The 15,241-nt window shown below is 34.4% G+C and overlaps 1 protein-coding gene across 1 annotated transcript in view; it reads left to right on the top strand.

The window, feature by feature from the left end:
• The window catches only part of GSTCD (glutathione S-transferase C-terminal domain containing), a 137,154-nt gene that overhangs the window by 16,440 nt on the left and 105,473 nt on the right, over positions 1–15,241 (top strand). The window contains exons 4-5 of the mRNA XM_081098927.1: positions 2,507–2,758; positions 6,833–6,926. Coding sequence (XP_080955053.1) covers positions 2,507–2,758; positions 6,833–6,926 — 346 coding nt within the window. The remainder of the gene's footprint in view (positions 1–2,506; positions 2,759–6,832; positions 6,927–15,241) is intronic.

Genomic DNA, 15,241 nt, shown 5'->3' on the forward strand with positions numbered 1-15,241 from the left:
TTTTGAGGGCTCTCTCTACAGTTTTCCATAGTGGTTGCACTAATTTACAGTTCTACCTACAGTGTACAAGGGTTCCCTTTTCTCCATATCCTCACCAGCATTTGTTATTTGTTGATTTTTAAAAATATATTTTATTGATTTTTTACAGAGAGGAAGGGAGAGGGATAGAGAGTTAGAAACATCGATGAGAGAGAAACATCGATCAGCTGCCTCCTGCACACCTCCCACTGGGGATGTGCCCACAACTAAGATGCATGCCCTTGTCCGGAATCAAACCTGGGACCTTTCAGTCCACAGGCCGATGCTCTATCCACTGAGCCAAACCGGTTAGGGCTATTTGTTGATTTTTTGATGATAGCCATTCTGATAAGTGAGAAATGATATACCAATTGTGGTTTTTATTACATTTCCCTGCTGATTAGTGATGCTGAATGTCTTTTCATGTATCTGTTTGCCTTCTGTATGTCTTCTTGAGAGAAATGTCTATTCAGGTATTCTGCCTGTTTTTTAATTGGATTGTCTGCTTGTTTTTGATGTTGTATGAGTTATTTATATATTCTGGATATTAGCCCTGTATCAGTGTATCATTTGTGAATGTTTTCTCCCATTCAGTAGGTTATCTTGTTTTCTTGATGGTTTCCTTCACTGTGCAAAAATTTTTTCAGTTTGATATAGTGCCATTTGTTTTGTTTCCATTGCTTGAGGAAATATATTAAAAAAGATTTTGGTAAGAGTGATGTCAAAGAATTTACCGCCTATGTTTTCTTCTAGAAGTTTTATAGTTTTAGGTTTAACATTTAAGTCTTTAACTCATTTTGAGTTTATTTTTTATGTGATGTAAGGTTTGCTAACACCACTTATTGAAGAGACTGTCTTTATTCAATTGCTATCCTTGTCTTCTTTATCCTACATTCATTGACTATATAAATGAGGACTATATCTGGGATCTCTATTCCATTGATCTATATATCTGTTTTTTAGGCTAGTACCCTACTGTTTTGATTATTGTACCTTTGTAGTATAGTTTGATATCAGGGAGCATAATATTTCCTACTTTGTTCTTTCTCTGGATTTGTTCGTGGTCTTTTGTGATTCCATATAAATGTTAGGTTTAGCTCTAATTTTGAGAAGTTTGTCAATGGTATTTAATAGAGATTGCATTGAATCTATGTATTATTTTAGGTAATAATGATATACCCTTCCAGTTATTTCCAGTTATATTGTTCAATATCTTTCTTCAATGTCTTTTAGCTTTCAGAGTATAGGTCTTTCACCTCTTTGGTTAATTTCTTCTTCGGATCATTTGTTATTAGTGTATAAAAACGCAACAGATTTTTGTATATTGATTCTGTATCCTGCAACTTTACTTAAGTCATTTATTAGTTGCATAATAGGTTTTTGCTAGAATCTTTAGGGTTTTCTAAATGTAGTATCATGTTATCTACAAATAATGACAATTTTACCTCTTTTTTCCTATTTGGATGCCTTTTATTTCTTTGTCTTGTCTGATTGATGTGGCTAGAACTTCCAATAATCTATTGACTAAAAGTAGTGAAAGTGGGCATCCTTGTCTTGTTCCTGATATGTTAAAAATCTGTGTTGATTTCACAAACTCCTAATGGATCATAAAAAGCAGTGTGAAAGATTGAAGCTAATAAATGATCCTTGATCATTTTTCATTCACTAAACAGCTCATATTTTTTGCAAGGCAGTGTTTTAAGTGTTGCAGTGTACAGAGTTAAACATAAAACCTGCCCTTATAGGAAATTATGTGTGCTTATTTCACCTTAAAGTCCACTTAAAGTAGAGTAAATATATATACACCTGTGAATTTTTTAAATTAACTTTCTGTGCTGCCTGGCTTCTACTTTGGTATTGATTATTGTTAGATATTGTAGAAATTTTCTGTAACTTGACCTTTTTTACTTATTTACATGTTCATAATCATAAGTCATAATCTATTTGAGATAATATAATTGTTTCTATTCAGTGCCTCACAAAGAAGCAAGAACAAACTAATTTTTTAAAGAAATTGAAATTTGGTGGTGGTGCTTAGGAGAAAGCATCTGAGCAATGTAAATAAGTAAAAGTCATTAAATGCTCTATCATAATTAACAGAAATAAACTACTAATAAAAGCAACTACCTGGATGAAGCTCAGTAAAATAATGCTAAGTAGAAAATAAAACACACATTTTATGATTTCATTTAGATGAAATTTCAGAAGAGGCAAAATTATACATATAGAAAGCACAATAGTGGTTACCTGCAACTGACCAAGAGAACAGAGATGAACTGTAAATGGTCACAAAGGAACTTTCTGATGTGATGTAAGTGTTCTAGTACTAGATTATACTGGTAGTTGCACAACTGTATAAACTTACTAAAACTCGTTGTTTGAACTGTATACTTCATATGTGTAAATTTTATGGTACATAAAGCTACTTCAATACAGCTGTCATAAACAAAAAATACATAATGCTGTATTTTGTTCTTTTACTGCCTAGTTAATTATCTGCAAGAAACTTTCTGAAAAGCTGATAGAATTTCCACTGCTGGCCTCGTGGTACCAGAGGATTCAGGAAGTGCCAAGAGTGAAAACAGCCGCTTCTCAGTGTGGGATCCAGTTTTGCCATTTACCAGAGTTGCTGACCACGTCAAATGAACAGCATCCAAACGTAAATGAAGCCCCAGGTGCAGAGGAACAAAATGACCCTTCATTTATAGGAGGCCCAAGGCCCACGATGACCAAGTTAATGGTACTTAAATTGTTTTTATTAAAATTTTCTTTGAAAAATTGCATGTGATAATGTTACCCTATTTTGTAATCGTTTGTTGACATTATTTGTTATAAATCTTATTTGTAGCTATCCTATATCACTCTTGACCAGTTAATATTTCTAGTAGCCTTTTGCATTGAAGTGAGTTATAGTAAATTGAAGGATTTTTTTTTTTTTTAATTGAAGGATTTTAATATTATGTGTCTTTGGAGCCAAATAAGTCAGCATGTGTGTTTTTAAACAGTATTTTTCTCAAAACTTTTTTTTTTTATAGTCAAGACACCAAGATCATATCACACCTATCAAATTTATTGTTTTACCTGGTATTTTTTTGTTGCAAGGATTTGGTTTCAAGTTTTTTTTAAATTTTGAGATGATGATTTAAATTAAAGAAATATGAAGATGAATATCTCAACTTTCTAATATTTTTTAATTTAAGATTTTTAAATTCTTTGAAGTTTGTTTTTATCTTATTCTTTGATTACAGTGCTAGTTTATTTAATAACACATGATTTATAGTTTTTTCTCTTTGCGGCATAATTTGTTTCTAGTTCATAGTAATTGTAAAAGTTTTCACCAATAGGCTTTCTTTCTCTACCATTCAAGACAATCTACAATAATGTTTTGCTTTTAACTTAGACTATTTGAAGATTTATTTGAATAGAGAATTCATGAAGTAATTTGAGCTATTCATCTGAGTTGTACTGAAAAAATATTCTTATATTTTTTTACTTGGGTTAGGAATCATTTGTGTTCTATAGTTAACACACATTTGGGGATTTAAAAAAGCGTGAGAAGATTTTAGTAATAACACCAGTCTCTTATTTTTTCAGTTCAGCTTGTTAGCCTAGTGATGAAACAATGAAACAGGATTATAAAGTTGATTTTAGAAGCTTTCAAGGCATGTCCAAACTTTGATGTGCCTTGATCAAATGGTTAAGCTGTTCACCTTCTGAATGTTCTTAAATAAATAATAATTAGTAGAGTAATCTGCTTTGTATTAAAATACTAAGTTTTAGTATTTTTAAGATTTATCAACCAAAAATTTGGGCTTTTAATTCATACATGTGCAGTCTTGAAAGAAAGATTAGTAATTCTGATTTTTCTACCTATGCTTTTCCAGAAATAAAATGACATTAGGCAAGACTTCTGCATTTTATACATTTAAAAATATTTTAAATATTTTTAAAAAACTAAAATTTAAATTCAGAACAAGTTAATAAACAATTATAAAAATAAACTCTTTTGTAATGATATAAAAATATGAAGGGATATTGAATTTTTTATTAACAAATTTTTAATTTGTTAGTTCAGGTCCTCCAAGAAGGGTTCAACTGAAAGGTAAGATTAGATATGCAAGAGGCCTAGTGAGGAAAAATCTGTGAGAGAAAGTGGGGAGGGAGCCCGGAGAGGCTGGCAGAGCCTTCCTTAATGATGCAGGTTTGACCGCTGTACATGAGATCCGAAAGGAAGGAAAGTTGGGTCTGAAAATTTACACTTAAGTGCAATTCTAAGAAAGTTTTGGCAAGCCAGTGGGGAATCCTTAAACCTGGACTATCTGTCAGATAGTTTCTCAGGAATGGATCTGCCCTAGTATCCCTACCACTTTTAGTCATTGACTTGGGAGCGAAGATTAGACTAGGGATCAGTGACTTGGATTCTAGTCTCTGTTTTGCAGCTAAGCTGACATTGTGACCTTCAGTAATTCATTTTACTAAAAGATATAAATTCCTGCATTTATAAATTAGGAGAGTATAGTAGACATTCTGTATGATTCATTTTTTATTTTAAATCTTATGGTTGTAAAAAATTAACTGGGACATTACACTTATAATTTTAAAAAGAATGTTCAAATCTGAAAATAAGTTAAAATTTTCATTTTCATTTAGTTCAAACTTGATTGTAGATACAATAAGGTTTCTTTTTTTCAACAGGGCATGGTTTTTGCTACTTACTAGTGGATTTCTCTATTGACACGTATTTCTGGAAGGCAGTAAATATTATATCAAGTTAATATGTTATGAAATTATATTGATTTTAATTATACAGTAACTTTTCATTTTTGTATAGTCATAGTATTTTGTGCCAATTACACAAGGACACATTAAATTGGTGCTTATGCAAGTATAAGACAGTAAAGTATTTCTTAAGAACACTCACATCTCACTTTTTTTCCCCCCTTCCATATTCTTTGGCATACTCTTACCTCCACAATTTTCCAGAAGATTGAAATGTACTTATTTATTTATTCAGTCCAAAAAATATATATGTGTCTACTAAATATCAGGCAGTGGTCTGAATATTGGATACATGAAGAACAAATTGACTGTTATATGGTGCTTACATTCTGGTGGTGGAAATAAATAAAGAAAAAACATGTTAGGCAGTAAGTGCTGTAAAAAAATAATGTGGGATAAGAGAGTGGAGGTGATCAGGGTAGGAGTCCTATTTAGGTAGGATGGTCAAAAAGACTTATCTGATTAGGTGAAGACATTGAGCAAATAACCTGGATGAATTGAAGATTTGGAGAAAGTGTTCTAGGCAGAGGATTCCACTCGAAAAAGACCCTGAGAAAATCTGTACAGGCAAAGTAGATTAGTGGTTGCTTAGGGCAGAAGCTGAGGGGGGAGGATGGAGAGTGTCTGCTAATGGGTGTGGGGCGGCTTTATGAGGTGATGAAAATGTTCCCAAAATAGATGGTGATGATGGTTGCCCAACTGTGAATATTCTAAAAACCATTGAATTGTGTGCTTTAAAAAGGTAAATTTTATGACATATAAATTATATGTCAATATAGCTATATTCTTAAAATACTCCAAAATAATGAATGAAGGACAGCAAGAAGTCCAATATGGCTAGACTAGAATAAGGAAGATAGGAGAGAGGTAAAGTGATTACTCTCAACCTCTAGACCTATATAGCTATATCTCTACCCCAACCAAAAAAAAAATCTTTATGTTATTTCCTTTGAGATAAGAATTTAGCTAGTTTTCATAATGGAAAGTTATCTCATGAACTAATTGATATAAAAGGGTTCATGGTAGATTCTTGGGGGATTTTTCTTTTGAATAGGATATGACTGGGGGTGGGGGGTGGAATACATGAATCATGGATATTCTGTGGGCTGTGGACCCAGAATTTGATTGGTAGGAGTCAGGACATCCATGTATATGCCATGCCACTGTCTCTCTCTCTCTCTTTTTTAAAAATATGTTTTATTGATTTTTTACAGAGAGGAGGGGAGAGGGATAGAGCATTGGAAACATCAATGAGAGAGAAACATTAATCAGCTGACTCCTGTACATTCCTTACTGGGGATGTGCCCGCAACTGAGGTACATGCTCTCGACCGGAATCGAATCTGGGACCCTTCAGTCCGCAGGCCGACACTATCCACTGACCAAACCGGTTAGGGCCATGCCACTGCCTCTTGATCAAATAAAGACACGTACAACTTTTAACATGGGAAAGAAGTCTGAGATATTTTTGATATATTGAAAAAGTTGGGAACTGCTTGGTTAAACCAGAGGAATTCTTTATTCTAGAGACATTGCTGACATGTGTAAAAGACTGGTATAGATGATATTTTAGAGGCATATGTTGAAGTGAGGCTTTTTAGTCCTGTTAAATAGAGCTCCTAGGTTGTGGCAGCTTTCTATAAACACAGATAGATATTAATGGATATAAGCAGAATCGTGTGTTTTTTTTTATCATCTCTGTGTGGGTTGTTTTTGATAAAATTTTATCCTCAGGTGACTTTTCTCTTAGACACACAATATATTTCTAGGTAGTTCATTACTTCTATATGTCTTCAGGTAATAGTTTTTCAATATCATTACTTTTTATTATCTCAGTGTAAAAAAAAAGGAAAGTAATTGCTGTAAAAAAAACTTTGTTATATTTCTTATGTAACCAAATATCTTGAGGAAAACCCAGTGATTGTTGATGTTTATGTTCTTCCTTGCTAGTATAGAAAATAGAAATTTGGCCTTGTAACACATAGTAGGATTTTAATTAATTCATTAATTTGGTAAGGGCCTATTTCCTTTTCTAGGAAAAAGGCATTGAAGTGATGTTTTCTCCTCACCCTTGTCCTACTTGGACCATTGATTGGAGTAGTCTTCCTGCAGCAGTGAGCCCAAAGGAAGGTGAGATTGTTTTTTTCTCTCCTTTAAATCTTACTCATAATCTGGATAGTTACTTCATTTCTACCTTCTAATTTTATAATCCTCTTTTTGGCTATATCTAAAATTCTGATTATTCTATCTTCATTAAGTTTTTATTATAAAATTTTTACATGTACAGTGGGGCCTTGACTTACGAGTGTCCCGACTAACGAGTTTTTCGAGATACGAGCCGTCTCTTGGCCAATTTTTTGCTTTGAGTTGCGAGCTAAAATTCGGGTTACGAGCCAGCTTCAGATACCCCACCACAACATCAGCCCAGCATCACATGTCTCACTCGTTCACTTTATGATTTGACATACAAGTAATTTGAGTTATGAGCTCTGTCACGGAATGAATTAAACTCGTAAGTCAAGGCCCCACTGTATAAATTCCTCAGATTTAATATTTCCCACATTTTTCTAACATTTGCTAACATTTTTCTAACATTCATGTATTCCTTTTTTGCTTTGCTAAAGCATTTTGAAGCAAATTCCAGGCACATGTCCTTGGATCAGGATTACAGTACAGACAGCTAAAAAATTTTTACATTTTAAATAATCATTAAGACACATAATAAAAATTAACAAAAATTCCTTGATCATCTAATAATTAGTTCATAATTATTTCCCCCAATTGTTAAAATGTTGTTTGTAAAAATATATATATTTATAATTAGGTTTTTAGTTAAATATATTTTTCATTGCTATAAATTATATTTGGTTTGTTTTCCTTGCTCATGTTTCAATTTCCTCTTTTTATAATTTTTTAAACATGGTTATTTTATAGTATATTTGTTATTTCTAATAGCTGATATCAATAGAGATATAATTCTATTTGTTATTTCTGTTGATTTACTCATGTTTTCTTATTTTCCTGTTAGTTTTGTAATTTTAGATTGTGAATTCATTTTTAGGTTACCTAAATCTTTTGGAATCTTGTGGGGCTTTGTGAAGTTAAGACTAAATTCTCATAGAAGGGGTTTATAGTTGCTTTGCCAGGCATCTCAAGATATTTTAAGACCACTTAGCATTAATTTTTCAGCTTGAGATTCCTCAACATTTTCTATCAGGAGCTAAGGTTTAAACAAACAAGTTACCTATCATTTTCCTTTGCTGTTGAGTGGACTTTTTTTTAAATGCACCTTTTCATAGGGAATATAAGTTTTCAAGTTTCTCTTTTAATGTAGTGATACTAGTTCCAACTTGTCACCATGCTGGATAGGGATCAAGGACTAGCCTCTCTTCTTTGTCTTACTTTGGAAGCTTAGATTCTTATTATTAGCAAACACCTTCCAGGCAGCTGTGGTATCAGTTCAAAATTATTGTACTGATTTTTAGTTTCTTAACCCCTTTTAAAGGCCTGATGGATTTTTCTCTGACTCTCAGAAATCCAATTAGAAATGTAAAGGATGATTTTTGAATTTTAAATATCATTTTAGACATTTTTATGTGGGGAGCTATTTTATAACTCAGTGTGATATTTCTTTAATCGTTTATGTGCTCTTTGGTTTTATACTAAGCCAAATATAACTTCATTTTCAAATGCTCTCTGAAATCATGTGCCTTTCTTTTTCATATTCTCTTCTGTGATACTTCCTAATATTGCCTGAATCTCACTGGTCAGTTCTGTTCTGTCAAGAAAATAATTTAGGATTCTTTCAGAATGGAAACAGATTTTATTGAGCAGTTAAAAACTCTGCATCAATATTATATTAAAATAAAATTCAAGCCCTAGCCAATTTGGCTCAGTGGCTAGAGTGTTAGATCATGACTGAAGGGTACCTGGTTCGATTCTGGTCAAGGGCACATACCTTAGTTGCAGGCTCGATCCCAGGCCCTGATCAGGGATCATGCGGGAGGCAACCAATTGCTGTCTCTCTCGCACATTGATATTTCTCTCTCTGTCTCTCTCCCTCCTTTTCACTCTCTCTAAAAATCAATGGGAAAATATCCTTGGATCAGGATTAATAAAAAAATAAATAAAAATTCAATTTTGGTCTTTTATTAAGTATATAAAAATAGTAACTAATGACCTTGTTAATATTTTAAGTATAACTATTTTTGAGATTTTGAAAAACTTGTTTGAAAACATTTGAAAAAGTTTAACAGTTTTTATTCTACTTGTAATTGGATTTTGTATACTCTTTGACTATAGTATAGATTTTGAACAAATTAAACCTAGAGTTTACTATAGCTTACTAAAATAAAAATCTAATTTTCATTAATATCTATCAAAAAATGAAAATAGAGTTTAAAAGTACCACATGTTTTGCTTATTCATAATTTACTATGAGGCCAAAATAACATTTTTAATTATTTATATGAGCAATCAATTACCAACTCAGAAGTCTGCATTAAGCATTCATGTCTGATTGTTTCACTTGTTAGAGTGCATATCTAATGAAGCTTCTGGAATTAATCACTCATTATATCCTTATAATGGATCACCTTGTTTACATAAATATTATGACAAAGATGAACTTATCACAGAAGAGATACATGGTCTACTCACATTTCATTTACTGTTTCTTAAAAAGTTTATAGTCTTGTTAAACTAAGCCAGAATTATAGCATTTTGTTTTTCTGTTTTCAGTTCTGGTGACATGGTAATAGGATTTTTGTGAAATTAAATTTATTATTTACTTAGGGGTGTGGAGGTCACTGGGAAAGTCATGATTGTGTTCTAGTACTTTTTTTTTTTTTAAAGAAGAAATTGAATTGCAATAACTTATTCTTAGTATTTGGTTCATTTGGATGTTGCAAAGACTGACTCCTTATACTGAATTCATTGAATTACATCAAGATTTTGAAACATATAAAAATCATTCTCTTTACTAACAAAGTCTGTATTGATACTCATCATGGAGTCTAATATATTTCTTAAGCTTATCTAATCTTCTCTTCTCTGTTCTCACCCGTTCTCTCTCCACATCTTATGTACTATTCCCTTAACTCCAATGCTGTTTGGTTTTTGTTTTGTTTTGTTTTTTTCATTAAGTCTTCGGCATGGGCATGAAGTCAGCCTGCCTGAGTTTAAAACCTGGACTACTGACTAGCTACATAACCTATATACCCAGATTCTCAACTTCTCTATGCCTCAATTGCTTCATCTGTAGAATGGGGATAATAGTGCCTATTTTATGAGATTGCTGGTATTATCAATGAATTAATGCAGGGTGGGGCAAGAGTAGGTTTATAATTGTGGGTATGTGAAACACAGACTTTAGTTTTATATTATTACTTATTAATTATTGCATTTTTTCCATATGAACACCTGTAAACCTACTTTTGCCCAACCCGGTATATAAAGCAATTAGTACAGTGCCTAGTAAAAAGTAAATGTTAAATAATATTAATGTAGTAGTCAGAATTAATCACTCTTAATATTCCTTTAGTACTCTCTTATACTTCATTTTGGTACTTATTGTATGCTACTCATACACTGTAATTACTTATATGCATGTTTTCCTTCTCCAGTAGACTGTGAACTCTTTGAATATAGGGTGTCTATGTATAAGTACTCAATACTTTTTTTAAAAAATATGTTTTTATTGATTTTTATTTTTTATTTTTTTAGAGAGAGGAAGGGAGAAGGATAGAGAGATGGAGACACCGATGAGAGACATGGATTGGCTGCCTCCTGTACACCCCCTACTGGGGACTGAGCCTGCAACCCGAGCATGTGCCCTCCCTGGGAATCAGACTGGGGATGTCTTGGTTCATGGGTCAGTGCTCAACCACTGGGCCATACCAGCCAGGCCTCAGTACTTTTTTTTTTTTTTTGAATCCTCACCTGAGGATATTTTTCCATTGATTTTTAGAGAGAGAGGAAGAGAGAGGGAAAGACAGAGAGAAACATCAATGTGAGAGAAACACATCGATTAGTTGCCTCCTACATGCACCCTGACCAGGGCCCGGGCTGAGGAAGAGCCTGCAACCAAGGTACGTGCCCTTGACTGGAATCGAGCCCGCGACTCTTCAGTTTGCAGGCTGATATTCTATCCACTGAATCAAACCAGCTAGGACCTCAGTACTTTTTTTATTAAATTGAATTGAGACTACAAATCATTTTTTAAAATCTTTCAAAATTTCTGTTTAAAACAAGCAACTTGTCTCATATAGACTTAAAAGGCTAAAATAATTGAATTATTTAGTCTGAAGAAAGGAGACCTGAAGATTTAATATACATTATTATTATTATTACATTTTTATAGACTCTTTGGGAATAAATTGTAGGCATCACACCTCTAGTTCTAAATATTTAAATTTCTCCTTTAAGAACAAGGATATTCTCTTACATAACCATATTACAATTATCGAAAGGGGACATTTAATTTAGTACTATTATCTAATCTACAGTAGCTTGTGATACATTTGTCTTATCTTTTTAGTCTTCCTTAGTTGTTTCCTCCTGTTAGATTCAAGTGAGGCATTTTTGGCAGGAACACCACATGCGATGTCTGTCCCCCTCAGTGCAGGCATCGGGAAGCACACTATCTCAGTTTAGGCCCGTGATGTTAACGTGAACCGTTTGATCAAGGTGATGTCTGCCAGCGGTCTTTACTGTAATGTTACTGTTTTCCTTTATTAAATTGGTAAGTAGTTTGTGGAGAGATATTTGAGACTACATATTACATTTTTATTTTTTCAAAATTTTACTCACTAGTTTACATTAATTTAATGCTTCTTGCCTGGATCTTCTCAGTGCAGTAGGAGACTGTTGGTTGAAGATTTTCTGTCGGTGCACACGACTAAAATATTAACTTAAACATTTCATGCTTCGTGTTTTATAATTTATCATATACGGAACCATCTGATCACAACTATCTGCGACTCTATACCCTTAAGAACTGTGACTCTATACCCTTAATTCAAAGATGAAAGTCACTGCAAACAATCTGGCATTCAACTTAATAGGTGTATTTTTACACTTTAGTAGGTAAATACTGATATTGAATTTTAAAAAACCAAGACAAATTTTGTGGTGTTGGATTGATTAGAATTACAGGTATAAGTATAAATTCGTCCTGTTCAATATATATAGATAACAGACATAGATATATAGGTTCAGCAATAGATATGTGTGTAATAGATCAGCAATAGATACTGATAGCCACAAAAAGATAAATTTTCAACTCTCACCTTTCTATATTTATTAGTGTTCACTCTACTGTAAGAAAGTTTTCCTTACATATTTATTAGTTAAATTATCAGTATTAACTTACGAATTTTTATTTTTTAAATGAGTTATAATTCATCACTGTCACTATTTATTTCAGTGCTTAAGTTTTCCTGGGTTTTGAGTCCCATCCAGCTGGCTTTTGATCCTCTGAAAATGTCCCAATTATTCTATGACCACTTGCTGAATTTCTGGCATAATGAAGAATTACCAGCTCATTTTGCCATTTTCCTGCCCCAGGCCTAGATTTAACTGCTTCTCTGAGAAACCCTGGTTCCTTTTAGTGGAGAATGGTTTTAGAAACTAAGATTTGGGCACCAGATGTGCTCATTGATAATGAAGTGTTGTTGCTTCTAGGTCCTCTCAGCAGGGTAGTATGTATACATAGGTCTGTTAGGAAATAGATGTATGGATACATACATACATATACATACACATAATCATACATCATATCCATTGCTGTACCTATATATCTATGTCTGTTATCTATATATATTGAACAGCATGAGTTTATACTTATACCTGTAATTCCACTCCAACACCACAAGATTCTTCTTAGTTTTTTGAATTCAATATCTGTATTTACTTTTTCTAACAGCAAAAATTGTAGCGCCCAACATCACATATGTATTTGCTCATTTGTTGAGTTCTATAATATATGAACAATAATTTCAGAATTGCCATACTCAGAATTTCTGTATTTTTCCCTATGAAAAAATACACCTACTAAGATGAATGCCAGATGGTTTGCAGTGATTTTCATTTTGAATTAGGGTATATAGTCACAGTTCTTACATAGATAGTTGTGCTCAGATGGTTCTGTATAAGATAAATAATAAAACATGAGGCATGAAAGGTTTAAGTTAATATTGATTATGTTCACTGATAGAAAATCTTCAATCAACAGTCTCCTCCTGCACTGAGAAGATCCAGGCAATTGTATCTCTCCATGACTGTTTGTCCTCCAATAGCAGTGATTTTCTACTCTAATGAACTAGGATAAATGTGTGAGCCTGAAGACTCCCTTTTGTTAAGTTCAGGAGTACATTTCTTTTTGCCCTATGACATTTTGCCCTTTGAGTATGAAGGTGGGAATAGATAAAGTTTTTGCCTTAAGACCTAGAATAGAGCCATTCCCTTTAGACAGTATTTCCCTGTGGTCTCTCTGTTCACAAGTAGTTTTTAGTCTCTGTTTCCTATATTAGGAGTTGCTCCTAGCCCAGAATAACCATGTCAGTCATATAGGAGGGAGGAGAGTCAGAAGATGACCTTATCCTATATAATAAAGAGCTAATATACAAATGGTCATCACGCCCTCATGCCGTCACACCATAACAGCTCAGACACTCAACACAGGGGAGAGAGAAGGGGGGGCCAGCCAGGCACAAATGAGCTCGTGAGAGAGGAATGGGGACCAGCCAGGCTGCGACCCAGGAGAGGGACAAACCGCCTGCCCTGCGTTCCCAGGTGCCAGCTCCTTTGGCCCGGTAGAGGGACAAGCCACCCACTCTGTGGTCTTGGGTGGCTGCGGCCTGGGCAAAGCTGCCCACCCACGGTTCCCAGCAGCTGCAGCCGGCCAGGGCAAAGCCAGCCCGGGTCTTGGGTGCCTGCAACTGGCCAGAGGAGGGAATCCTGGGTCCCGGGTGCCGGGCGAGGCAGAGGCGGTTAGGGTCAGGGGAGCAGTTAGGGGTGATCAGGCAGGCAGGCAGAGGTGATTAGGGACCACCAGACAGGCAGAGGGGTTAGGGGCGATCAGGCAGGCAGGCAGGCGAGCGGTTAGGAGCTAGCGGTCCCAGATTGCTAGAGGTAGTCGGACATCCCCTGGGGGGTCCCAGATTGGAGAGAGTGCAGGCCGGGCTGAGGGATCCACCACCATGCACAAATTCATGCACTGGGCCTCTCCTCTAAAGGAGACAAGAACATAGTTGCTTAGGTGTTGTTCCAGTTATAGTCTCTTTTATTCTTATATTTAAAGTTCCATTGTTTTATTTTTATTTTATTGATTTTTAGAGGGAGGAAGGGAAAGAGAGTGAGAGAAACATTGACGTGAGAGAGAAGCATTAATCAGTTGCCTCTCACACTCACCCTAAGTGGGGATGGAACCCTCAACCTGGGTACGTGCCCTGACTAAGAATCGAACCTGCCACCTTTGGTGTACAGGATGATGCTCCAACCAACTGAGTCACACGAGCCAGGGCTGAAGTTCCAGTGTTTTAGAAGTATTGCCCAATTAGGTATACCTGAGGTTTTGGTTTTGCTTTGGAGCTACATGAAAGCATCATCTCCTAGGGAGACTGATCTGGAGGTAGTGCATAAAAACTTTCATCACTACCTATTTATCCTCACCCACTGCCACCCAGTTTAGAGTATATACGTGTTAGTTGAGATAAAAGGAAACATTGAATGGCACAGTATTACTAGGAGATTGTAAGGTTTCTCTTTTTCAGAGGTTTCAAACCCAGTAAATTTTATTTGCTTGTGATAGGCATATATGAATGATTAGAATAAAAATTACAAACTGGTATGGTCTAACAACTTTTATATATGTCACTGACTGAATTCATGGTTCTGAGGGAATATATAATTTTTCAATCCTAGTGGCAGATTATACTCTCTTAATAGCAAGGTATTTTTTTAAATCAACTTTTATATATAACAATTATAGATGACTAAGATTTTAAATTTTAAAGTTTATCCTGATAAGGATCATTTATATAAATACCCTTCTTTTTTTCAATTTGTTTTCTGTATACTATTTGGGATTGAAAGGAATGAATTGATCCTTGACATTAGGGAACAATAGAAAACAAGATACTGATATATGATATCACTAGTAAAAATTGACCTCAATGCAAAGTCTGTGCCCTTACCCCCACCCTTTTGTTGTATGCTTCTATAAACCAACAGTATCCCCCTTCTTTTCTTATTTCAGCAGAAGTGATTTGGGTAAACAAGGAAAGAATGTAGGTAAACAAGGGAAGAATGTCTTTGGAGAGGGTTGGATCTAAGGTGGACAATGGAAGGACTAAGCTGAGTTTTCCCCCATCAGTAATTTCTTAACCAGCTTCTTACCAGCTCTCAGGGACATGGTAAATAGCATTATTTATTATTATTTATTC

Source organism: Myotis nattereri (genome assembly GCF_964212035.1).
Source record: "Myotis nattereri genome assembly, chromosome: 1".
NCBI classification, from domain to species: domain Eukaryota; kingdom Metazoa; phylum Chordata; class Mammalia; order Chiroptera; family Vespertilionidae; genus Myotis; species Myotis nattereri.